The sequence below is a fragment of the Pleurodeles waltl genome, chromosome 3_1 (genome assembly GCF_031143425.1).
Source record: "Pleurodeles waltl isolate 20211129_DDA chromosome 3_1, aPleWal1.hap1.20221129, whole genome shotgun sequence".
NCBI lineage: Eukaryota > Metazoa > Chordata > Amphibia > Caudata > Salamandridae > Pleurodeles > Pleurodeles waltl.
The window spans coordinates 184,851,727-184,876,223 of record NC_090440.1 but is presented as its reverse complement, the minus strand read 5'-3'; the positions used below and the strand labels follow the sequence as shown (position 1 = coordinate 184,876,223).

The following is a 24,497-nucleotide window of genomic DNA, read 5'->3' as shown; positions in this document are numbered from 1 at the left end:
TGATTTACATTCTAAATGCAGTGCCGCTATGAACAAACTCTTTGCTAATCCTGTCGAAGACATGACGTTGAATGGTAGAAGGAATTTATGTTTTACAATTTGTGCTGCCAAGGTATGGGGGTTTTGAATATACACATCTTTAGGGTCTTTAGATGCAACAAACGTACGATATTCATGAAGGGGAATGACATCCTGTAGCTGGTATTTTTAATTTTTCTGCTTAGATGTAGCAGTCGAGAAATACCATGAATGGGGAAGTATACAATTATTTCCCTATACTGTGCAACAATACATTTTTGGAAGCAACCTTCTTGAGCAGCATCTATATCCACTAAAAAAGGAACCGTATTTGGACTATTTAGATGTTTCTGTCTTTGATGGCCATTTTTAATATTTAATGAACACTTGATGCAAAAAAAGTTAAAGAATAATTTGTATGCCACTCTTGTCTGAAATTATCACTTGCAAATTGCAGTTGAATAACATTAGTCTCCTCAAACAGGTGTTTTAAGACTGAGGGAACGCTGGGAGAGTTGCCACTGGTTTGAGGGACCAGAACTTGAATTGGCAGCCTGTGTGTTGAATGCGTCCTCCTTCACCTAATCTCCCAAAAGTACTGAAACAACAAAGAGACCTTTCTTGCTGAGCAGCTTTAGTTTTGTCAGTCTTTTTGATAAATTCCAATCTACACACTTACTAAATCATATGTTGAACATATGGGTTTGAAATATCACCTAGCTCTTAAAAGAGTCTAGAACGACACTACAAGCCATTTTCGTTGCTTTCTCACCCAGGATTGTGTGTGGATACAGTCATTTACTGGTGGTGTAGCAGATACCAATTATACTGCATAACCAGGTAATTTTCTGTGCACCAGACACTGCATGGGTGGCAAAGTTCAGGAGGTGATAGCTATTAGAACCTCAGTCACAACATGATCCAGTAAAAATCACACCTCCAGTTAGCACTACAACTTGCCAGATAATCAGGAATTTATTTACAGGCAAGAAATAAAATAGTTAAAAGTATGATACCCAGTGAAAATCAAAACATTTTATACCATTTAAGAGCTAGATGACAAATCTCTAGACAATATTAATCTTTATGCTTAATGGAGGAGAGTTGATGTGTTCTCTTAAATGCTTTGGACCAATGGCTTTCCATTACAGTATCTGTACAAACATTTTGTAAATATGACAAAGCTGCCAAACTGCAGCATATTGTATCATTTTCACTTCAAGTATGGCCATTTTGAAAATGGAACACTCAGTGGGCCTGAAACCCTGTTGCTATGTTTTCAATGAAAACAATCCCAAAAATCGTCTCAGTCCTAACAGACGACCCAAACAACAAGGGGTCCGCCCAAATCAAAGTATTTTTGTCTATTCCAACAAGGATATTGATGACCCAGTAGTTAGTGTCTATATCGGATGGAATTCTAAAGGTGATCAATTAACAGCCCACCTTGCTTCCATATCTATGTGGTGACATACAGCAATAGGTCAGCACTAACCTTTGAGTCCTCTAGTGGTACTAAACGTTGATGGACCAGAGGCAGCCAAGATTGTCTGGTGGTGGAGCGTCCAGTGGACCAGAGATTTAACCAGTCCCAACTGAAAACTAGGAAAAAATGCCTTGATCTAACATTAACTTCACATTACAATACACCTAAAGCTCCACTAGTAAGTGTGAAATCGAACGCACTTTGCCTCCCTCTACATCCAATAGGGGAGCAATACTGGAACCCGAAGAGTAGAGAACTGGTAGGAACCATTGCGTTGCTCCCCGTTTCCAACGAAATCAGAGAAAATTGCAATATACTAAGGGAGCATTTAAGGCTCACCACATACTTAAACATGCTCTAGAGTCTGAATCAAGACAGTAGTGTCTCCAACATTTGTATTCACAAATCTCTGTAATAGGAATGTTTCTCAATAAAGCAGCAGTAACTGCTTTAGTTCGATTACAGTGAGCTTTTGGTTTAACAGTTTATTTAGCTTTTCTTAACATTTTAAAATGTAAAGGTCTATCTATCTAGAGCGGGGTTGTTCTGACGTGGCCAGTACTGTACACAAGAGTACATAGTTAAATATTTATTTGGGGACTAAAAGTATAAGGAAAACAAAATAAGAATTCTCCTCACACCTAATGTATGGAGAGATCTTTCAGTCTAGTTACTAGGATTTCCGAAAGAAGGCCTGCAAAGGAATAGTTTTTTTTTTTAATCCAATATCACGTTGGGGAGAAATCTTGAAAGTCTGCATCCCCAATTTGATCTTATGGACCACTATGTACAATTCATGGGAACATAATGCCTGGATTTTGCTAATATTCTGTGCAGACGTTAGAATTACAAGTAAGGTAGATGTTCACAATAGATGCTTAAGGGAAGCTTTGTGAATTAGCTCAAAAGAAGGGACCATGCGCCTTGACAGAATATTCAACTCCCACAGAAGTGTTGGTCTTTTTTTGGATGGCAGGATGGAGGGACAATAATTCCTTTAAGGGATTTTGTTTAAAAAAAAAATAAAAAAGAGGTTTGGTATGTCATTTCCTATTTGTAGTAACAAAGGCCAAATGGACCTTAATGGAAGATAACCGTGTGTAAATCAAATGCAAAATCTCTTATTTGTAATAGTATGAAACGTTTGAGAATGCCGTTTGGTTTCTTTAAGAATATCCATACACATCAAATGGATTTATGAGTTCAGGAGTCATGTTAGTAAATTTAAAGATAGTTTATGGGCAGGAGAATATGGTCCCATAGCATGTGAAGCAAATTCAGCCTACTTGGCACCCTCCTATATGCATGTTGAGACAGGTGAAGGTCTATGAACCACCACCATCTAGGCCTATCTGATGGCAATAATATTTCTATCTATGGAACGTTGTCAAACTCCTGATGAAGTTGTGAGAATATCTGATTGAGTGCTAGCAGCCTGAACTTCACTTTGCACACACATTTGTTTGTAGTTTGAGGTGTAGAATAGGTTTGAACTTGTTTGTGGAACCTGGCTTCTTTACCAGAAAGTAGTAGGAATAGATTCCTAGTTCTTTTTTGGGGTAGAACTCTCTACAGGTTTTACAGCACAATGTTGCCGTCTGTTGGAAAATAGCCACATGGAGTTTGAGTTACTTTTCTTAGTGTTTTGCCAGCGGAGAGGACTTAAACCTGAGACAAAGGTCAATTCGCATAATATTCCGAACAACTTGCCCTTTATGATATTTTCCCCTCTTCCAAAAAGTGTTAACACTTCTCCAAGCTGAAGTGGGTGAAAGAGTGGGAAGTGAGGAGGTGTTTTGTCTGTATTTGCTGACAGCTGGTGACTTCCCTTTAACCTAAATGGACACTTTTGTTTGTGCCAAGGCTGTGCCATGTTGATATTGTCCTTGGGGCCAGTGAGATGCCAGAACCCTCTGTTAGTGATGATAGGGCCTGTAGCAACGCCTCTACCCGTTTGGCTCTCTTCTCTAGGCCCATGACCAATTTCATTAGGGCAATTTCTCAGTTAGTATGTGAGCCAAACAAGGTGGTACTCGAGGAGGGTAGGTTTAGGATTCTTTATTGCCCCTCTGGTTTGAAACTTGTAAGCCTTAACCAAAAAGTACAAGTTAATGCCAGGCTGTGACAACAGATATAGGCAGCTATGTATATATGTAGCTAATGGTCTTATTACAGAGACCATAATGGCTTTATCAGGATCTCCCTGAACTGTTCACACTTTCAAGGCAAACCATTGGCTAACTGTTCTAAAAAGTGCCAAAGGGATCCGGCAAGTCTGCCTATGAGTGCTGTAGCACTGGCTATCTTTAATGCTGTCCACAGTATTCAAACTTTTACTCCACTTATTGGGATGCACAGACTAAAGAGCAGCGGCACGATTCACTCTTGCCAAGAAGACATTGACAGAATCAGGTAGGTTCACTTTGAGGAACAACACATCCTGCTCTGGATGCCTATACTACTTCTGCAACCTTGAGGGGGCACCTCTTACAGTAATGGGTGTTAGGACAAGTTTCACTGCTGATACTAAAAGGACTGAAACCAACAGGAGTAGTGCTAAATTGAAACATTAGTGAAGGGACTCAAAAAATCAATGAGGCAGAGGTAGAAACAGATGGAATAGGGAGGTTTAGTTTACTACCCCTGCTAAAAATGATGGCTTAAAAAGAGTTTGTCATCAATTGGAGAAAGACTGGTTGGCGGAAAGTATGTCTGTCGACGATTCCCTTGTGGTTGTTGATTGTGATCTTGATCTTTGTATGTTTTGACTGATGCCTTTATGAATGCCTCAAGGAGCACACCTTATAGACTGCCTCTTACAGCAAGAATGATGCTTTGATGGATGTCTTGAGCATGAATGAGATCTGTAAAGAGATTGTGAACCAAGTGTTGGGGTTCTAGATGTCCTTGGCAGAGCTGTGCTCGAGGCCCAGTAGGTGGAATAACCAGAAGTGAAGGTCTTGGAGAAGTGTACAATGCAAGTTGAGCATGGTAAGGAACAAGAGGAGAAGTCAAGAGTGATACAGGCATTGGAGATTTGGGTATTTCAAGAACTGGTGTTGCGGGTCGAAGATATTAAGGATCTGTGAAAGCAAATGCAGCTTCCAAGACTTCATACTTGGCAGCCATCCACAGATCTCTGAAGAGGCGGTTCACTGACTTAGGCAGCAACAAGTGGGCACAGTATTCTGCCTTAACACCATGGGCCTTGATGCCAACCAGGAATCGCTCAGTTTTTCACAATGATTCTTCCTCTTGAATCTCTCCTAGAAGAGTCCTCAGATATTAAGTAGGAGAACTGATAGAGATATCCCGTTCTCCTCAATTCCATGGAGGTGAAATTTCTCCATGTTCTTCAAGAACCCATAAGGCAAATTATACACAGATCACGAGGATCTGCTTTTGTCTCATTCCTGCCCAATTAAGTGCACTTCACAAAAGGAGATGGCATAACCGTGAAGCACTGAAAATATTTCTTGTCAGAAAATTACAGAAATGAACTCTAAATTCCATGGGGCTTTGAGTAAAACAGCTTAAAGGAGGTTTGGAGAACAGTCAGAAGGGAAAAAGCCAGAAAAGAGGCCAAGGTCTGTGCTCCAGGGTCCTGTCACCAAAGAGCCTGAAAAAAGAACTAAGTCAAATTCCACTGTGGATGCATAATGCAATATTGGAGGACTGATTTCTTACAGCTGCAGTGTCCGTTTTCTAGCGTTGTATAGCTGCAGCTTACAGGGCTACACTGTCATATTTGGCCTTTCATTTCCATTAAAAAAGGTTTCTGGAAGATGATTTTTCCTGGCTACCTAGTTCTCATGGTCACTTTTTTAAATATTTATAATAAGGTTTCATTTTTTTCAAGTACATAAATGGAATTGCCCAACTGTGCCTTTTTAAAAGGCTACTAAATTATTTTATTCCTATAAAAACATATAGATCTAACAAAAACAAATGCATTTTATTTTATTTTAAGTGCCTCAGGATCCCGCACGTAGGTGGGACTATTTAGTGCTTATGATTATTAATGGAGAACCAGTGAAAGAGAAGGAAGACTGATGTGCAGCATGAAAATTTAGAAGATTCATGCTGCTAAGTACACCTAGGTTTTAGGGCTGAAAGACCTATTGTATACAATCCAAATATTTAAAGTGGGCTTTGAGGTTTCCTTTCTTGTCTATTAAATTAGCTTGTTTAATTTTCTATGTGTTTTTCCTCTTTGTTTTTTCATTTCTGCCTCCTCTGGAGCACTGCTTTGTTACAATCCATTTTGTTGGATCACTTGTTTTCTTCTGTTTCTTATATGAAAGGATTGTTTTTTTTTTTTTTACTTGTAGCACTTAGATATGCAAAATATGCATACAATTTGGGACAAATTACACAAACGTATGCCAAAATACTCACAATTATGTGAAATACAAATCTGTGTGACATGCAAAATTCTGGAAACTACACCGGAGTAATAAAACTTTCACCTAGGCATATTTTTCATCAACTCTTTCCTCAACCCCTCCCACCCCTTTCTATTGCTCTACTGTCCCTTCCTGCTGGCACTGTTGCTACTTGCCACTCAGTGGCATTTAGTCACTACCCCTGGTACTGTTTGCTACTTTGTTGCTCCCCACCACTTGCAGTTCATTTTTTTTAATAACTTTGTGGAGGGCGCAGCTTCCCCAATTTGATACTGAGGCACACTTTGTTTAGCTTTTATAATCTACACCCCACACCCCACCAAAGATGGGCATCCACCATCTTAGAAGAGTATTTTCAAAACAGTCAAAATAGCTTGCACAGCAGTGTGTAATAGACATGGTGCTGTGTCAGACCTTTTTTTTTTTTTTTTTTTTGCATCAAAGCTTTTCTTCTTTTGCCAGTGCTGTTCAGCAACACCAACAACCACTGCCAAAGACAAAAGGTCAGATAACACGATTGAAACGTGCAACCTATGGACTTTGACAATGCTTTTTAAAGTCAAATCCTGGGTTGTAATCTCTAAATTGTTTAAGAGTACTAGACACACGCATGTACACAAAATAAGAATGACTGAATCTTAAACATGGCAAGAGTGGAAGGACTTTTGGAACACACAATAAAGTGACAGGGAATGATCAACTGCCCATGGATAACTGGGGTTCTGGCACTGTCTGTTCCCATACTGATAACCAATCTTGACACCCTGCTTGTCAGCAACAGGTGACAAACTTTGTGGTTACTGAATGACCTGCATGTTTTTTGGTGCTATTTATCTGGCATCAGTGGTTCATGGCTCTGTTACGACAATTGAATTAGACAAAATGTATTGTCAGTTTCCCATGAGCACACAAAAATAGCCAGGTTGCTCAAAAGAAAATGACTTTGCAGGTTAAGGCTTGCTGCTTTAAACACATCTCTATTCGGTGCTTGTTACACTGCAGTTTTTGATCTAATGGAAGGAAGCTTGGATGAGTTTTAATGCTCAGCAAATTCTCTAACCTATTTGTGAGACTCATCTCGCAGGCTTCTAACCAGGGACGTTTGCTATAAACAGGAATATTCTAACAGAGCATGGTGGAGGATCACGTTTTTAAAAGTCTAAATTTAGGGATCTAGACCAAACAGATTTAAACAGCATGCAATAATAGAAATGATTTACTATCCAGTGTATAACTAACTTTTTCATTAAGTATTCATCCCTTTGCCATCAATACTAGTATGGTATTTTGTAAATGTATTTTATATCTAGACTGGCTTAATATCCCCTGACCAGGGTTAGTTAGGGTTAAACTTTGCGAACAAAAGGTATAATAATTTAGCGCTATCAAGAATGATAAAAAGAGTTTAGTATGTGGTTGAATGCTGATGACATCAGGGAAGCCTACAATAGCAAGTGTTAATTTAAAATAGAGTGACAGTATTAAAAGACAAGACTAGTGTATAAAAATTAGAAATTTTAGAAATGTAGTATAGGCCAGAAGGAAGGGGCAAGGTAGGAGAGGGGAGAAAGCTAGAAAACGCAAAATAAGTGGAGAGAAAAAGAATGAGATAAAAGGGGATTATTTTAGTGAAAGCACTTACTTCGAGAGAATTCGTCCTGAGCTGCCACTGTTCCTTCCATGAGCTTGGGCTTAACGAGGCGAGTGCAGAGCCCATCTGCATCCGAGGTGTAATGCTGTGTTGAAAAAGACAAAACAAAATGAAGTTTTTTGTTGTTGTTTTTTTTTTTTTTTTTTTTAAACAAAATTTTATTAGTTGTCAGCTTTAACTGTTCCAACATACAGTGTAGAAATCAAGTAGCTCTGCATACAGAACAATTGTAAACAAGCGGTCTGCTTAACAGATCTACAGGAGTGTTCAAGCAGTCTTGTATCATTTAACACTGATGATGAAAAACAAAACCCTGTCCCATCCACCCTCCCCCTAACCATCTTCCGTCAATTAATTATATAAGTTAAGCCAAATGGGTCGCAATTAATATTGAGCTTCTCAGGAGTACATCTCCTCGTATGGAGGACCGACATATGTAATCACCCTAAGAACCATACCATTCCAGCAAGTCAGATGCGAGGAACGGGAGGATGAGAACCCCTTAGTTCAAAATATGCAGAAGCGTCAGGTTTTCTACACAGACTTACCTCCAGCATCTTTTAAGGGACGCTACTTGCCCAAGTGCAGTCAACCCTGAGTCTCAGTCTGTGCCTTAAATTCTTCTAGTGTGTTCCACTCTAGAAATATTGGTTTTCTCCTCAGCCCCCTATATTCTTCTCTTTTGAGAGCCGAACTCTCAGCCTGACTCCAAAGTAATACCTCTTCCCTCCATGAGTGGAGAGATGGGGTATGGGGAGACTTCCAGCGCCTCGTCAGCTGTCGTTTTTCCAAAAGGAGAGCCAAGTCCATGAAGCGCGTAAGTACCTTAGAACTACGTTTCTAAGGAGTCCCAGGAGGAAATAAGCAGCGTCAGTTCCACTGTCACCTCCGCCATATCTGTCAAAGTGGCTACCTTTGCAGTCCAGTAATGTGAGAGGGACGGACATGCCCAGATCATATGGAGAGGGTAAGCATCAGTGGTCTGACACGGAGGACACTGCACCGTTGTAGTGTGGTAGATCCTATTGAGCCCATGCGGAGTGAGGTAAGTTCAATGAAAAAGGTAAAATTGCATCAGCTTAAAAACCAAGTGTTACAAGACATTTTTTTTAGCATAATGTTATAGGAATGTCCACTCTTTGGCAGTAATGTCTCTACCTATATCAGTTTTCCATGTGTGCTTCAGCATTTCCAAGGATGTGTGGAGTTGTGCCCGGATCCCGCGATATAGCCATCTAACAAGATGCCTACCCATTGTGTGAAGAGCCTGAAGGGCTTCCTGTATTACAGATTCAATACCCTGTGGTGCCCAATGATTGCAGACATCTGAGTCTGAGTGCAGCAGTAACATGCCATCTTCAAACAAGTCTCCTAAAGTAAGTGGACCCGCTGTTCCCAAACCCTGAGCATAGCTACTGTGATAGTTCCTGAGGGGGTAGGAAGCCTGCATAATGGTATCTTAGGCGCATAGGGGGTTGTTGAGGCTGTGTAACGTGCAGTTAGTTTCTAAGAAGCCAATGCCCTATGCAGTTGCAAGGTGGCCCTGAGGGGTAATTTAGGGGACCCAGGACAGAGCAAACGGTGAATGAAGCCCTTCTCCACATCGCGGCTGTACAATATATGTCTTCCAGATTACGGCCGGCTAGCCAGTAGGACAGCCATTGAAGTTGACCAGTATGCCTTGAAGTCTGGAGTGCCCAAGCCACCCATGTCTGGGGTTAACTGTAGTTTTGTCAGGCCGACTCGGTGGCGACCTCTCCCCCATATTAAATCTATCAATAAGGAGTTCAATGTCAAATATGTAGGGTGGTGCCATAAGCGACAAGTTCACAAAATGGTGTAAGACAGGGGGTAACAGTACCATTTTCGCCAGTGCAAACCTCCCCGCCACCGAGAGGGGTAGAGTGATCCAGAAGTCGACTTGGGATCGGAGCCCAGCTTAGATTACCTTCTAGCAAATCTGCTTGATCCCGGTATATGCGAATACCAAGATACCGGAAAGTCAGGTGCTATTGCCATGGACAAGGGTCCGAATAGGACCGCAGATTCTGAACAGGTGCCCCAGAAGGAGAATGCATGATTTATTGGGATTAATTTGGAGCCCTGAAAGGTGTGCAAATCAAGAAACAATCTGTGCCGTCCTTATCTGTGCCTTGCCCCAAACCCATATAATAAAGTATCAAATCATCTGCATATAAGGAGCAAGCATGGGTATTGGGGTAGAGCACAATTCCCCAATCATTTGCGCCGTGGCGAAGGTGTTGTGCCAGGGGCTCCAATGCAAATAAACAAGAGGGGGGGGGGGCATATCTAAGGAGATGCAGCAGATATGCAGATATTGGTGTTTTGACTCCATCAACTGAAATAGTCTGCAGATATTCATTGATGTACCATGGAATGGAACAAATCCACATTGGTCCGTGTGCAGTAGACACGGGAATAGCAGGAGTAGTCTGCATGCTAATACTGTACTGAGGAGTTTATATTCTGTATTTAGAAAAGACAGGGGTCTATAAGGACATCTGTGTGAGTGGTCTATCCGGTTTAAGCAAGGTCACCACCCCTTCTCGTGTTGTAGCTGGAAGCATTTCTTATTTGAGGGACCCAGTATTCAACTTCTCTAGGTAGGGAAGCAGGCGATTAGCGTATGTGGCATAAAATTCCACCAGCAATCCATCATAGCCGGGGGTTTTATTACATGCCATCTCTTTTAATTGGTTGTCGTGATTGAAGCTCTCAGCGCCTCTCTTTCTAATGCTGTCACCTGTGGAAGCGGATGTTGCAGAAAAAGGTGTATGGAGTGATGGTCTACAGGTGGCGGTGCGGCGAATACATCAGCGTAGTAGAGACAAAAGGTGCCATTAATGCTAGTTTGATTATTTACTAAACCCAACTGTGGGAACTGTATCACTGATATAGGCGTGGGAGATTGTTGTGGCCTGATTAATTAGGAAAAAAGGGTGCCCGGTTTGTCCGCCTCTTATATGTGTGCTTTCGAAGTAAGATCTGTAATATACAACTCGCAAGCGCTCTAGGAGCTCCGCATGACGGATCTGTGCTGTTTGTAATTGCGCTGTCTAGGGTCTGTGAGGTATTTCAGAATTTCGACCCATGCTCCCGCCCAAATAGAAATGGAGGATCCCCGTATTATGCCTTTGAAAGCATCCCATCCAATCAATGGGGAGGTGGCAGTGTCTGTGTTTTCTTAAAAATATGTGGCTATAGTATTAAGTAGTGTATCCCTATTGACCGTGTCTTCCAAGAGCGTGGGCTGTAGGTGTCATGTTGGTATTAGGGTGGGTACCCCTCCCCAGTTCAGTTGGATCTCGAGCAGGTTATGGTCAGACGGCGTCTTACCTAAATATGTGGCCTGGATTATGTGGAATTGCAAGGTGGGGGGACACAAGAACCGGTCTAAGCAGGAATGGAGCATATGTGGGTAGGAATAAAAGGAATATTCCTTTGCGTCCACATTACAGCTCTGCCATACATCCACCAGGTCCCAACCCTCAACCCAGTGCCGCAATGCTCTGGCCTGACGAACTGATGTCACACACGGAAGGGGCGGGTGTGAGTGGTCGAGGAGAACATCTAGCACTGCATTCAAGTCTTCCCCAGCAGCCAAGGGAGGTAAGCCCAGTCCGACAACACAGTAGATAAGCGTGCAGAAAAAGCATCTTGCTCTTCGTGTGGTGCATAAAAACAGCCTAGTATTATCTGCTCTCCATCCAAGAGTCCCTTGAGTAGTACATATCTACCTTGTGAGTACATTTTAGTACCTTGGACTGAAAACGGAATTCCCGCCCTTACCCATATGGCTGCTCCTCGGGCATGGAACAACTGTCCCCGTCACTTGCACTGTAGTTTTAGGGCTTCTGGTGTAGTAATGAAAATGTCACTTACCCAGTGTACATCTGTTCGTGGCATCAGTCGCAGTAGATTCGCATGTTCTGCAATAGCTCGCCATCTGGTGTTGGGCCGGAGTGTTACAAGTTGTTTTTCTTCGAAGAAGTCTTTCGAGTCACGGGACCGAGTGACTCCTTTTGTCTCCATTGCGCATGGGCGTCGACTCCATCTTCGATTGTTTTTCCCCGCAGAGGGTGAGGTAGGAGTTGAATTGTAGTAATAGTGCCCATGCAATGGAGTGACTAAGTATGCACCTATTTAAGGTTGAGATGACACATATATAAATAATTGAAGGTAACTTCCAAACTGCTACAGGCTCCCGGGGAGGCGGGTGGGCACATGCGAATCTACTGCGACTGATGCCACGAACAGATGCACACTGGGTAAGTGACATTTTCAGTTCGATGGCATCTGTCGCTGTAGATACGCATGTTCTGCATAGACTAGTAAGCAGTTATTTCCCCAAAAGCGGTGGATCAGCCTGTAGGAGTGGAAGTAGTCTGAAATAATGTTCTTAATACAGCTTGACCTACTGTGGCTTGTTGTGCGGATAACCCGTCTACACAGTAGTGCTTGGTGAATGTGTGAGGCGTAGACCATGTGGCTGCCTTACATATTTCTTGCATTGGGATGTTTCCTAGAAAGGCCATGGTAGCACCTTTCTTTCTGGTTGAGTGTGCCCTTGGTGTAATGGGCAGCTGTCGTTTAGCTTTAAGGTAGCAGATTTGGATGCATTTAACTATCCATCTGGCTATACCTTGTTTTGAAATTGGGTTTCCTGCATGAGGTTTTTGAAATGCAATAAAGAGTTGTTTAGTCTTTCTGATGTTTTTTGTTCTGTCAATGTAATACATCAATGCTCTTTTGACATCTAATGTATGTAGTGCCCTTTCAGCTACGGTATCTGGCTGTGGAAAGAACACTGGAAGTTCCACTGTTTGATTTAGATGGAACGGTGAAATAACCTTTGGCAAAAATTTAGGATTGGTCCTTAGGACGACTTTATTTTTGTGTAGTTGTATAAAAGGTTCTTGTATTGTAAACGCCTGAATCTCGCTTACTCTTCTTAGGGAAGTAATGGCGATGAGAAATGCCACCTTCCAGGTTAGGAACTGTATGTCGCAGGAGTGCATGGGTTCAAAAGGTGGACCCATAAGTCTAGTTAGGACAACATTTAGGTTCCATGAAGGAACAGGTAGTGTTCTTGGTGGTATAATTCTCCTAAGGCCCTCCATGAATGCTTTAATGACTGGTATCTTATATAGGGAAGTTGAATAGGTAGTCTGCAGGTATGCAGATATTGCTGCAAGGTGTATTTTAATGGAAGAGAAAGCTAGGTTAGATTTTTGTAAGTGAAGCAAGTAACCCACTACATGTTCTGGAGTTGTGTGTAATGGTTGTATTTGATTAATATGGCAGTAGCAAACAAACCTCTTCCATTTACTTGCATAACAGTGCCTGGTGGATGGCCTTCTGGCTTGTTTTATGACTTCCATACATTCTTGGGTAAGTTGTAAGTGCCCGAATTCTAGGATTTCAGGAGCCAGATTGCTAGATTCAGCGATGCTGGATCTGGGTGTCTGATCTTTTGGTTGTGCTGTGTCAACAGATCTGGCCTGTTGGGCAATTTGATGCAGGGTACCACTGATAGGTCTAGCAGCGTTGTGTACCAGGGTTGCCTTGCCCAAGTTGGTGCTATCAATATGAGTTTGAGTTTGCTTTGACTGAGTTTGTTTACCAGGTAAGGAAGGAGAGGGAGAGGGAGAGGAGGAAAAGCGTAAGCAAATATCCCTGACCAGTTCATCCATAGGGCATTGCCTTGGGATTGTTTGTGTGGGTATCTGGATGCGAAGTTTTGGCATTTTGCGTTCTCCCTTGTCGCAAACAAGTCTATCTGAGGTGTTCCCCAGAGTTTGAAATAAGTGTTCAGAATTTGGGGGTGAATTTCCCATTCGTGGACCTGTTGATGATCTCGAGAGAGATTGTTTGCGAGTTGATTTTGGATCCCTGGTATAAACTGTGCTATTAGGCGAATTTGGTTGTGAATTGCCCAATGCCAAATTTTTTGTGCTAGCAGGCTTAACTGCGTGGAGTGCGTCCCCCCCTGCTTGTTTAGATAATACATTGTTGTCATGTTGTCTGTTTTGACGAGAATGTATTTGTGAACTATTATTGGTTGGAAGGCTTTTAGTGCTTGAAAAACTGCTAGAAGTTCTAGGTGATTGATATGCAGTTTTGTTTGATGTACGTTCCATTGTCCTTGTATGCTGTGTTGATCGAGGTGTGCTCCCCACCCTGTCATGGAAGCATCTGTTGTTATTACGTATTGTGGCACTGGGTCTTGGAAAGGCCGCCCCTTGTTTACATTTATGTTGTTCCACCACAGAAGCGAGAGGTAAGTTTGGCGGTCTATTAACACCAGATCTAGAAGGTGACCCTGTGCTTGAGACCACTGTGATGCTAGGCATTGTTGTAAGGGCCTCATGTGCAGTCTTGCGTTTGGGACAATGGCTATGCATGAAGACATCATGCCTAGGAGTTGTAATACCATCTTTGCCTGTATCTTTTGTGTTGGATACATGCGTTGTATGATGGTGTTGAAATTTAGAATTCTTTGTGGACTTGGAGTGGCTACTCCCTTTGATGTGTCTATTATGGCTCCTAGGTATTGTTGTACCTTGCGCGGCAGAATGTTGGATTTTGTAAAGTTGACGGTGAACCCGAGTTTGAAGAGGGTTTGTATGATCTGATTTGTGTGATTTGAGCACTGTATGAACGAATGGGCCTTGATTAGCCAGTCGTCCAAATATGGGAACACATGTATTTGCTGCCTTCTTATGTGTGCAGCGACTACCGCTAGACATTTGGTAAAGACTCTTGGTGCGGTTGTTAATCCGAAAGGCAGTACCTTGAATTGGTAATGTATTCCTTTGAATACAAACCTTAGGTATTTCCTGTGCGATGGGTGTATTGGTATATGGAAATAAGCATCCTTGAGGTCTAAAGTTGCCATGTAGTCGTGTAGTTTTAGCAATGGCAATACTTCTTGTAGTGTGACCATGTGGAAGTGGTCTGATTTGATGAAAGTGTTCACTACTCTGAGGTCTAGGATTGGTCTCAGTGTTTTGTCCTTCTTTGGTATCAGAAAGTACAGTGAGTAAACTCCTGTGTTTATTTGTGTGTTTGGCACTAATTCGATTGCATTCTTTTGCAATAGTGCCTGCACTTCTATCTCCAGGAGATTGGAATGGTGTGTTGTTAAATTTTGTGCTTTTGGTGGTATGTTTGGAGGGAATTGTAGAAATTCTATGCAATAACCATGTTGGATAATTGCTAGAACCCAAGTGTCTGTAGTGATTTTCTCCCATGCTTCGTAATAATGACCTATTCTTCCCCCCACTGGTGTTGTGTGGAGGGGGTGAGTGACATGTGAGTCACTGTTTAGTAGTAGGGGTTTTGGGGCTTTGAGGCTTTGAAATCTTCCTCTATTTCTAGGGAATTGCCCTCCTCTATATTGTCCCCGAAAACCTCCTCTATACTGTCCCTGGTAACTGGACGGTGTGGCTTGTGAGGTGCTGGCTTGTGTGCTTTGACCCCGAAACCCCCCTCGAAAGGGCGTTTTACGGAATGTGCTGTAATTGCCTCTGCTCTGCGGGGAGTAGAGTGCGCCCATGGCTTTGGCAGTGTCCGTATCTTTTTTGAGTTTCTCAATCGCTGTGTCCACTTCTGGACCGAACAGTTCTTTTTCATTAAAAGGCATATTGAGAACTGCTTGTTGAATCTCTGGTTTAAATCCAGACGTTCGGAGCCATGCGTGCCTTCTGATAGTTACAGATGTATTAATTGTCCGTGCAGCTGTATCTGCAGCGTCCATGGAGGAGCGTATCTGGTTGTTGGAGATGGTCTGTCCCTCCTCAACCACTTGTTTTGCCCTATTTTGTAAGTCCTTGGGCAGATGTTCAATGAGATGTTGCATCTCGTCCCAGTGGGCTCTGTCATAGCGCGCAAGTAGTGCCTGGGAGTTCGCGATGCGCCACTGGTTTGCAGCTTGTGCTGCGACTCTTTTACCAGCTGCATCGAACTTGCGGCTTTCTTTATCTGGGGGTGGTGCATCTCCAGATGTGTGAGAGTTGGCCCTTTTCCTAGCTGCTCCTACAACGACAGAGTCTGGTGGCAGCTGTGTAGTGATGAAAACCGGGTCCGTAGGAGGCGGCTTATACTTTTTTTCCACCCTTGGTGTGATTGCCCTACTTTTGACCGGCTCCTTAAAGATGTCTTTTGCGTGCCGGAGCATACCAGGGAGCATAGGCAGGCTTTGGTATGAGCTGTGGGTGGAGGAGAGTGTGTTGAATAAGAAATCATCCTCGACCTGTTCTGAGTGGAGGCTTACGTGGTGAAATTGTGCTGCTCTAGCCACCACTTGAGTACGCGGTGCTGTCTTCTGGTGGAGATGGCTTCGTAGGGTATGCCTCCGGTCTGTTATCTGACACTGGGGCGTCGTATAGGTCCCATGCGTCCTGATCTTGGTCACCCTGGCTCATGGTGGTGTGAGCTGGGGAGTGTGATGGAGTTTGTGCTGGTGAAACGTTAATCACGGGCGGAGGAGAGGGTGGTGGTGTAACTCTTTTCACCACTTTTGGTTGTGGTGTTTGTTCCGTCTGGAACTCCAACCTTCTCTTTCTCCTAATGGGGGGAAGGGTGCTTATTTTTCCTGTCCCCTGCTGAATGAAGATACGCTTTTGTGTATGGTCCACATCAGTTGCTTGTAGCTCTTCCTCAAACCTATGCTTCTGCATTTGGGAGGTTAGCGAGTGCTCTTCTGTATAAGAGCCTGAAGCTGGGTCGCTTGCAGTTTGTTTCGGCATCGAAACTTTGTCTGCGTGTTTTTTCGGCTCCGAGGTGACTTTTTTCCTTTTCGGGGCCGAAACCTCTCGGCGTCGATCTGTTTCGGTGCCGCTGTCTCGGCGTCGAGCCGTGTCCACACCGGCATCTCGGTGTCGAGGCTTGTCTCCAGCACTTTCTCGGTCCCGAGAAGGCTGCGTGCTGGTGTCTCGACCGGAGTCGGACGATCTCGGCACTGTTTGGGCCTTTTTCGGTGCCGACGGTCGGTCACCGAATTTATGGGTCGAGCCATGGCCTGGTGGCAGTGGCGTCCCCTGGGCCTTGTAAATGTTCCTCTGAGTGGATTTCGACGTCTTACTCACGGTTTGTGTATCGTCGAATCCTTCGGAGTCTGAGTCTTGGATCGAGAAGGTACCTTCCTCTTCCTGTTCCTCGAACTCCCGTTGGGCTGTCGGTGCGGACGCCATCTGAAGTCTTCTGGCTCGACGGTCTCGGAGTGTTTTTCGGGACCGGAACGCACGACAGGCCTCGCAGGTGTCTTCGCTGTGCTCAGGTGACAGGCACAGGTTGCAGACCAAGTGTTGGTCTGTGTAGGGGTATTTATTGTGGCATTTGGGGCAGAAACGGAACGGGGTCCGTTCCATCGGCGTTCTTCAGCACGCGGTCGGGCCGACCAGGCCCCGACGGAGGATCGAAAAAACTACCCCGAAGGGCACCGGAGCTCTTCGATCTTCGATGCGGTGTGGAATCTAAGTACGCCGATCCCGAACGCAACAATACCGACGAAAATCTTCCGAAATTAGCTAATTTTCCGTTCCGAAACTCGGAGCGACAGGAACACGTCCGAACCCGATGGCGGAAAAAAAACAATCGAAGATGGAGTCGACGCCCATGCGCAATGGAGACAAAAGGAGGAGTCACTCGGTCCCGTGACTCGAAAGACTTCTTCGAAGAAAAACAACTTGTAACACTCCGGCCCAACACCAGATGGCGAGCTATTGCAGAACATGCGTATCTACAGCGACAGATGCCATCGAACAGTGGGTTTCTTGCAGGAAGGCAAGATGAGCGTGGCGTCTGTGCAGTTGTACTAGTTCCCTGTGTCGTTTATAGTTTTCCCAGTCCTCTAATATTCCAAGTAAATATATGGTATGATTTAGGAATTGAGGCCATTGCCATTAATGAAGAGTGTGTCAAGCAATTTCAACCCCATGGCCCTACTGCGCTCCCCCTGTATTTCAATGATGACGGAAGCATACCAATAACAACCAACTCCTCTACCCAATACGCGGTCCAGCCTGGCGCCGTTTCCGGTGATTGGAGAGGAATAGTCTCTGGGGCCTGGCTGGGGGCCTGTTGCTTGGCACGGCCCACTGTGGGTCTGGTGGGAACCGCAGAGGATCCTGAATGCATCTCAGCGATAGAGGCGAGATCCAGATGGCGCACTGAATCTGAGGCTGGCCTCCAAAGAAGCAGCAAGGTGAGCACACTGTGTATTGACAGGCGACGCTGTTGAGATGGGACGTGCTCGACCAATGCAACTAATATAACAAACTGTATAAACAAAGATAGCAAGGCTTACGCTAGTGGGGTGTTGTGGCTCATACACCCAAACTATACATTTGCACCGCAGCAGTAACACCTCATCAAGGTCTGGACCCAGGTCTCATCAGTAATTAGCTACTCACATAGGTATCCCCAACATCAAGCTAATAATATAAGGATATTTCACAAAAATTATGAAGTGCCAATGTGATGATAGTTGATAATCACAGTGTTATCAGAGAATCATCAGAGCAGCGATCCAGGCCACAGTGCAATGAGTAGCACCTACAGGATCCCTGAAGTGGAGACGAGCAACAATAAGGGCAGCCCTTCATTTTCATAGGTAATTAGTGGTCTGTGGCGTAACAGTTGGGAACAATGCTACACTGCCCTCAGTTTCAGTATCTGAGTCCCCTGCCATAGATGATTCCGTGCTGGACCTGCGGTTGGGGTCCTGCTTAGTAGTAGCAAGTTGGATGGCCTCCAGTTGACTCTTACGCACCTGCCGTGGGGACAGACCATGCTCCTCCACTGTTCACGGCGTCTTGTTTACGATGGACGCACCGAGTCTGACGGCCAGAGTTCTGTGTTGTAAACGCCTGTTGTTGGTCACTCGCGTCCCTTGAAAATTCTGATCTAGACATACTCTGTTGGAGAATCAAAGAAATGAGAACATCGCTCATGCATAACTATCAACTTCACAGCAAATATCACTGTGTATAGAAGGTTGTGTGCTCTGAGGTGTTTCTTAACCTTTTGGAAGGAAGCAGGGTGACGGACCAACATTGTGTAATGTGGATCGAGAGATACTCTGGGGCCATCCACAGTGATCAGCGCATGTTCCCGCATGGCCCGAATTAACATGTCTGTCTCTATAGTTCAGTATTTTTGCCACTACTGGCTGCGACGGGGCCCCCAGGACGGGTCTCTTCACAGGCACACAGTACTCCTGTTCTACTGTGAAGAGGGCAAACAGGCCCTCAGGCGCCACCTTTGATAGTAGCCAGGTCTCAATGTTTTGAGTAGGATGATCTCACATGGAGTCGTGCTCTGCCTGCGCCAGAGCCAAAGTGGCCAATGTTTGTTCTGATGATTTGATTCCGTCTGCCAATTTGTGCTGGTCATCTTTCAGCAAATTGAGGTCTGTGGTAATAGCGCCAAGTTTCTGTTCCATGATTTCTCTGGCATCACGTATTTCCATAAGATAAGATCTAGCTTGTCCCCTGATGTCTCTGCTCTCGTGGAAGTGGGGGCTGGGGGGGAGGAATACATTCAGGTGGCTCTTGGAGGAAATAGAGTGTTCCAAGGGTGAGGAGTGGTGCTGTTGATATTCCTCCAGCCTAGGGGCTTAGTTTTATTGCGCCCTATCTTGACAAAGAATTGTCACTGTAAGGTCAGGGGGCCACACTCAATGCTCTAGATGCTTATCCCCTAGAGGTGTGCGTGGGACCTGTCACCCCTGCTCAGCTTCTGGCGGCATAGGATGGTTTCCTGTGCATTCATAGTCCCCACAGGGTGTGGATGGACTGAGTCAGTCAGAGCCCGGGCTGGGCTCTCTGGGGCAGACAGATCTAGTATTTTCCGGCATCCCACTATCTGCTGCAGGTGCGTCCAGCATCTCGTTTCCAGGGCTAAACTGGGTCCAGCACCCAGGCCATTCAGATCCTCTTTCCCCCAGTCGCAGCCTCTGGTCTCTGCCACCAGGCCAACCCACGAGTCAGTGCTTTACAACTGGTTACAGTCTTCCATACCGTAGGGTGGCCCAGCACGTCCCATCTCAATAGCGTCGCCTGTCAATACACAGTGTGCTCACCTTGCTGCTTCTTTGGGGGCCAGCCTCAGATTCAGTGCGCCATCCGGATCTCGCCTCTATCGCTGAGATGCATTCAGGATCCTCTGCGGTTCCCACCAAACCCACAGTGGGTCGTGCCAAGCAACAGGCCCCCAGCCAGGCCCCAGACACTATTCCTCTCCAATCACCGGAAACGGCGCCAGGCCCTCCACTAGGACATCGGGTTTGGGGCAGGAAGCCGCCGAACCCCCATGGAACACCAGTAGGCTGCAGTACGACACGCCCAGAGACCCAGGTCCGTCGGTGGGCGGCGTGCGCACGCCACCCTTCTCCAACATGTTGAGGCAATCAGGCACCACACCTAGCTTCCATCAGGTCCGGCGGCTCCAACGCTGGGCCGCTCAGCGGCAGGGAGAAGGAAGTATCGGGAGGGAGGCCTCGCCACAGGCCACCGCCATCCGCTGCCATCACCTCACAGGTGCCGCTGCTTCGTAACCAGGCCTCACCTCATACCCAGCACCACTCTGATCTACGGTGTGTTGTGCGGCTTCTTCATGATGTTGGGGGATGGATCTCGGATAGATGTAACGACCTGGGTCCGGAGCTGCTGAATTAGGCGTCCACCATGTTGGCCGCTTGGCCATACCCTAAAACAAAACTAAGTTATAGATATTTGCTGCACACATCTTGCTAGTTTTTTTATAATTAGTTAGTGGTTTCTTTGTTGTTTATAAACAACAACAAAAAGTGACAGCGGGTGTGTGGAGTGGTGCTTGGCTGGTGGTGTGTGGAGTGGTGCTTGGCTGACGGTGTGCGTGGAGTAGCGCTTGGCTAGCAGTGTGTGTGTGGGTGGCGTTTGGCTGGTGGTGTGTGTGGGATGGCGCTTGGCTGGCAATGTGTGTGTGTGTGGGGGAGGGAGGGAGGGGAGGGCACTTGGCTGGCGGTGTTCGTGGAGTGGCGCTTGGCTGGCAGTGTGCGTGGAGTGGCGCTTGGCTGGCGGTGTCAGCCAAACGTCAGTCCACACACTCCGATCAGCTAGTGTGATTGTTGTATCAGGCATGTGGGTGTATGTAAGTGATGGGCGAGTGCTGTAATGTGCTGAGCTCGTGGCTGGCGGCGTGAATGGTCTTGTGCATGTCATTTATGAAAGGTGTGTGAATGGACTGTAAAGCGGTTGGTGGCTTTACGCGGCTTTACAGCTCACGAGCTGGGAGTCATAGGTTCAGTTTTTGGGCATTACAGTTATTAACAGTGTATTTCATTTTTGTGAAATGTCTTGTTAATAAAATGTGATCTACTGAACCATCACTCACCCTCGTGCCAAATCCAACCAGTATGTGTGGTAAAAATGACAAAACCTGCTCTGCTGTAATCAGGTGTCGCTAGGTGTCTCAGGTGGAACCCCGATGAAGCATGCCACCAACTTGGTTGGTGGGTGAGAGGTCTTTTTAACAAAACCTAAGTGCATTTCTTTTCACAATTTTAGTGTTCGGAACATCACAGAAGTACGTGGACACATCAAAATTATATATTACAAAACTACCTGTGTTAGGGAGGGAGGGGGCACCTATGTTTCTGGTCCCGGGTGTGGCCTTCATCTAGGGAAACCTACCAAACCCAGAAACTTTTAAAAACTAGACACCCCAAGGAGTCCAGGGAGGTGTGTCTTGTGTGGATCCCCCAACATTTTCTTACCCAGACTCCTCTGCAAACCTCAAAATTTGCTTTAAAAAAATCATATTTTCCTCACTTTTCTTTGTAGGATCACCGCTCCGGCACAAATTTCCTACTCCCCAGCGTTCCCCTCAGTTTCCCAAGGAAAATACCTCACTTGTGTGGGTCCCCAAAGCAGAGTCAGCCTAAGGATGTATAAAAGAAAAATGTGTGCATATCAACTAGTTGTGCTATCCCCTCAATCTCTACAGGTTTTTGGCCTTTTTCTGTGGCAGGCACCTGATCCCTCACACAAGTGTAGTATAATTTTTATCGGGAGACTTGGGGGAACGCTGGGTGGAAGGAAATTCATGGCTCCTCTCAGGTTCCAGAACTTTCTGTCACTGAAATGTGAGAAAAAAAAGTGTTTTTTTTTTGGCCAAATTTTGAGGTTTGCAATGGATTCCGGGTAAGAAAACACTGGGGGATCAACGCAAGTCACACCTCCCTGGACTCCCTCGGGTGTCTAGTTTTAGGAAATGCTTGTGTTTGGTCGTTTTCCCTATTTGGCTGCTGAGCCCAGGACCAAAAACGCAGGTGTGCCCCCTCCCCCCAAAAAACAGTTTTGTATTTGATCATTTTGATGTTTCCACATAGGGTTTTGGGGCATTTCCTTTTGCAGGCACTAGGCCTACCCACAGAAGTGAGGTACCATTTTTATCGAGAGACTTGGGGGGACGCTGGGTGGAAGGAAATTAGTGTCTCCTCTTAGATTCCAGAACTTTGTCACCGAACTGTAAGGAAAAAGTGATTTTTTAGCCAAATTTTGAGGTATGCAAAGGATTCTGGGTAACAGAACCTGGTGAAAGGCCCACAAGTTACCCCATCTTGGACTCCCCTAGGTCTCTAGTTTTCAAAAATGCGCAGGTGTGGTAGGTTTCCCTAGGTGCCGGCTGACCTAGAAGCCAAAATCCGCAGCGAGGCACTTTGCAAAAAACAGCTCTGTTTTCTTTGGGAAAATGTGATGTGTCTACATTGTGTTTTGGGGTATTTCCTGTTGCGGGCACTAGGCCTACCCACACAAGTGAGGTAAACTTTTTATCGGGAGACTTGGGGGGACCGCTGGGTGGGAGAAAATTAGTGGCTACTCTCAGATTCCAGAACTTGCTGTCACCGAAATGTGAGGAAAAAGTGTTTTTTTGGGCCAAATTTTTAGGTTTGCAAAGGATTCTGAGTAACAGAACCTGGTGAGAGCCCCACAAGTCACCCCATCCGGGATTAAGCCAGGTGTCTAGTTTTCAAACATGCACAGTTTTGGTAGGTTTCTCTAGGTGCCGGCTGAGCTAGAGGCCAAAATCCACAGCTAAGCACTTTGCAAAAAACACATCAGATTTCAATGTAAAAATGTGATGTGTCCATGTTGCATTTCCTGTCGCGAGCATTAGGCCTACCCACGCAAGTGAAGTACCATTTTTATCAGGAGACTTGGGGGAACACAGAATAGTAAAACAAGTGTTATTGCCCCTTGTCTTTCTATACATTTTTTCCTTCCAAATGTAAGACAGTGTGTAAAAAAATGTCTATTTGAGAAATGCCCTGTAATTCACAGGCTAGTATGGGCACCCCAGAATTCAGAGATGTGCAAATAACCACTGCTTCTCAACACCTTATCTTGTGCCCATTTGGAAATACAAAGGTTTCCTTGATACCTATTTTTCAGTCTTTATATTTCACCAAATGAATTGCTGTATACCCGTTATAGAATGAAAACCCACTGCAAGGTGTAGCTCATTTATTGGCTCTGGGTACCTAGGGTTTTTGATGAACCTAGTCCAGCAGACCAATGGTATATTGTTTTAAAAAAATCTTACTTTGCAGGAAAAAGTTAGAGTAAAACATTGAGAAAAATGGCTGTTTTTTTTTTTCACCTCAATTTCAATATTTTTTTTAATTCAGCTATTATTTTCTGTAAGAAAACCTTGTAGGATCTACACATCTGCTGAATTCAGAATTAGGTCTACTTTTCAGAAATGTTTAGCTTTCTGGGATCCAGCATTGGTTTCACACCCATTTCGGTCACTAAGTGGAAGGATGCTGAAAGCACAAGAAATAGTAAAAATTGAGTATGTCTCAGTAAAATGCCAAAATTGTGTTGAAAATTTGGGTTTTCTGATTCAAGTCTGCTGTTCCTGAAAACTGGGAAGCTTGTGATTTTAGCACCGCAAACCCTTTGTCGATGTCATTTTCAGGGGAAAAAACCCATCAGCCCTCTTCTGCAGCCCTTTCCCCCAATTTTTTTTTTAACAAACTTATTGCTGTATTTTTGCTAATTTCTTGGTCTCCTTCAGGGGAACCCACAAACTCTGGGTACCTCTAGAATACCTAGGATGTTGGGGAAAAAAAGGACTCAAATTTGGCGTGGGTAGCTTATGTGGACAAAAAGTTATGAAGGCCTAAGCGCCAAGTGCCCCAAATAGTAAAAATAATCATAACTGGCCTTTTTCTCGATTGCAAATTGATCCTTCAAACGATACATCTCATCCTTAATCACATCTAACTATGGAGTTAGATAAAATGCTGACTTTTTTTTCGATCCTAGTACTTTCTGTGGACAGGGATCTGGACACAAATGAGAAGTGGCATTTGGTTTGGAGTACTTGTACAGGGTGGCACGTCCAATCTTGTGGTTCAGCTAAACAACGCAAAGATAAACCTGTTCTGTTTTCTTTCTTCTGCTCCTCAACTGAAACACACCCATTAGGGCTGGGACTCCCCTCGGATGCAGTATTACCCAGAGCTATCCACTTTAATCAGAACAATCATTAAAAAGCTAGAATGCAAAGGTATGAGTGACAAAAAATTGAAAACTCTGCTCACTTTCACATATGGGCATTCACTGCAGAGATAAGAAAGCAGAATAAGGCTCATCATTCTGTACACATCAGCACACAGTCATGACTGCCAACAGTAGTTCTCACTATGCACTCAAATCATGAGCTTTGGGCTTCAGTAGGTTTGAAGAAATGCTGGACCACCGAGCGACTGCACTACCCTGCGGCTTGGGTCTAGTCCCTGCCTCACACCTACCATCCATAAGCCTCACATTGTAAAAAATTTCTGTCACCCCTCATGACGCAAGCTCGGCAGGGCCACAAACCTTTTCCTACTTGAAACCTTCTGGCAGCAATGTTTCTGTCA

At 44.7% G+C, this 24,497-nt stretch overlaps 1 protein-coding gene across 3 annotated transcripts in view; it reads right to left on the bottom strand.

Annotated features, from left to right (window-relative positions):
• The window catches only part of CSK (C-terminal Src kinase), a 507,465-nt gene that overhangs the window by 217,624 nt on the left and 265,344 nt on the right, over positions 1-24,497 (bottom strand). For all 3 annotated transcript variants that reach the window (XM_069222133.1, XM_069222134.1, XM_069222135.1), the window contains exon 8: positions 7,553-7,646. In XM_069222133.1, coding sequence (XP_069078234.1) covers positions 7,553-7,646 — 94 coding nt within the window. The remainder of the gene's footprint in view (positions 1-7,552; positions 7,647-24,497) is intronic.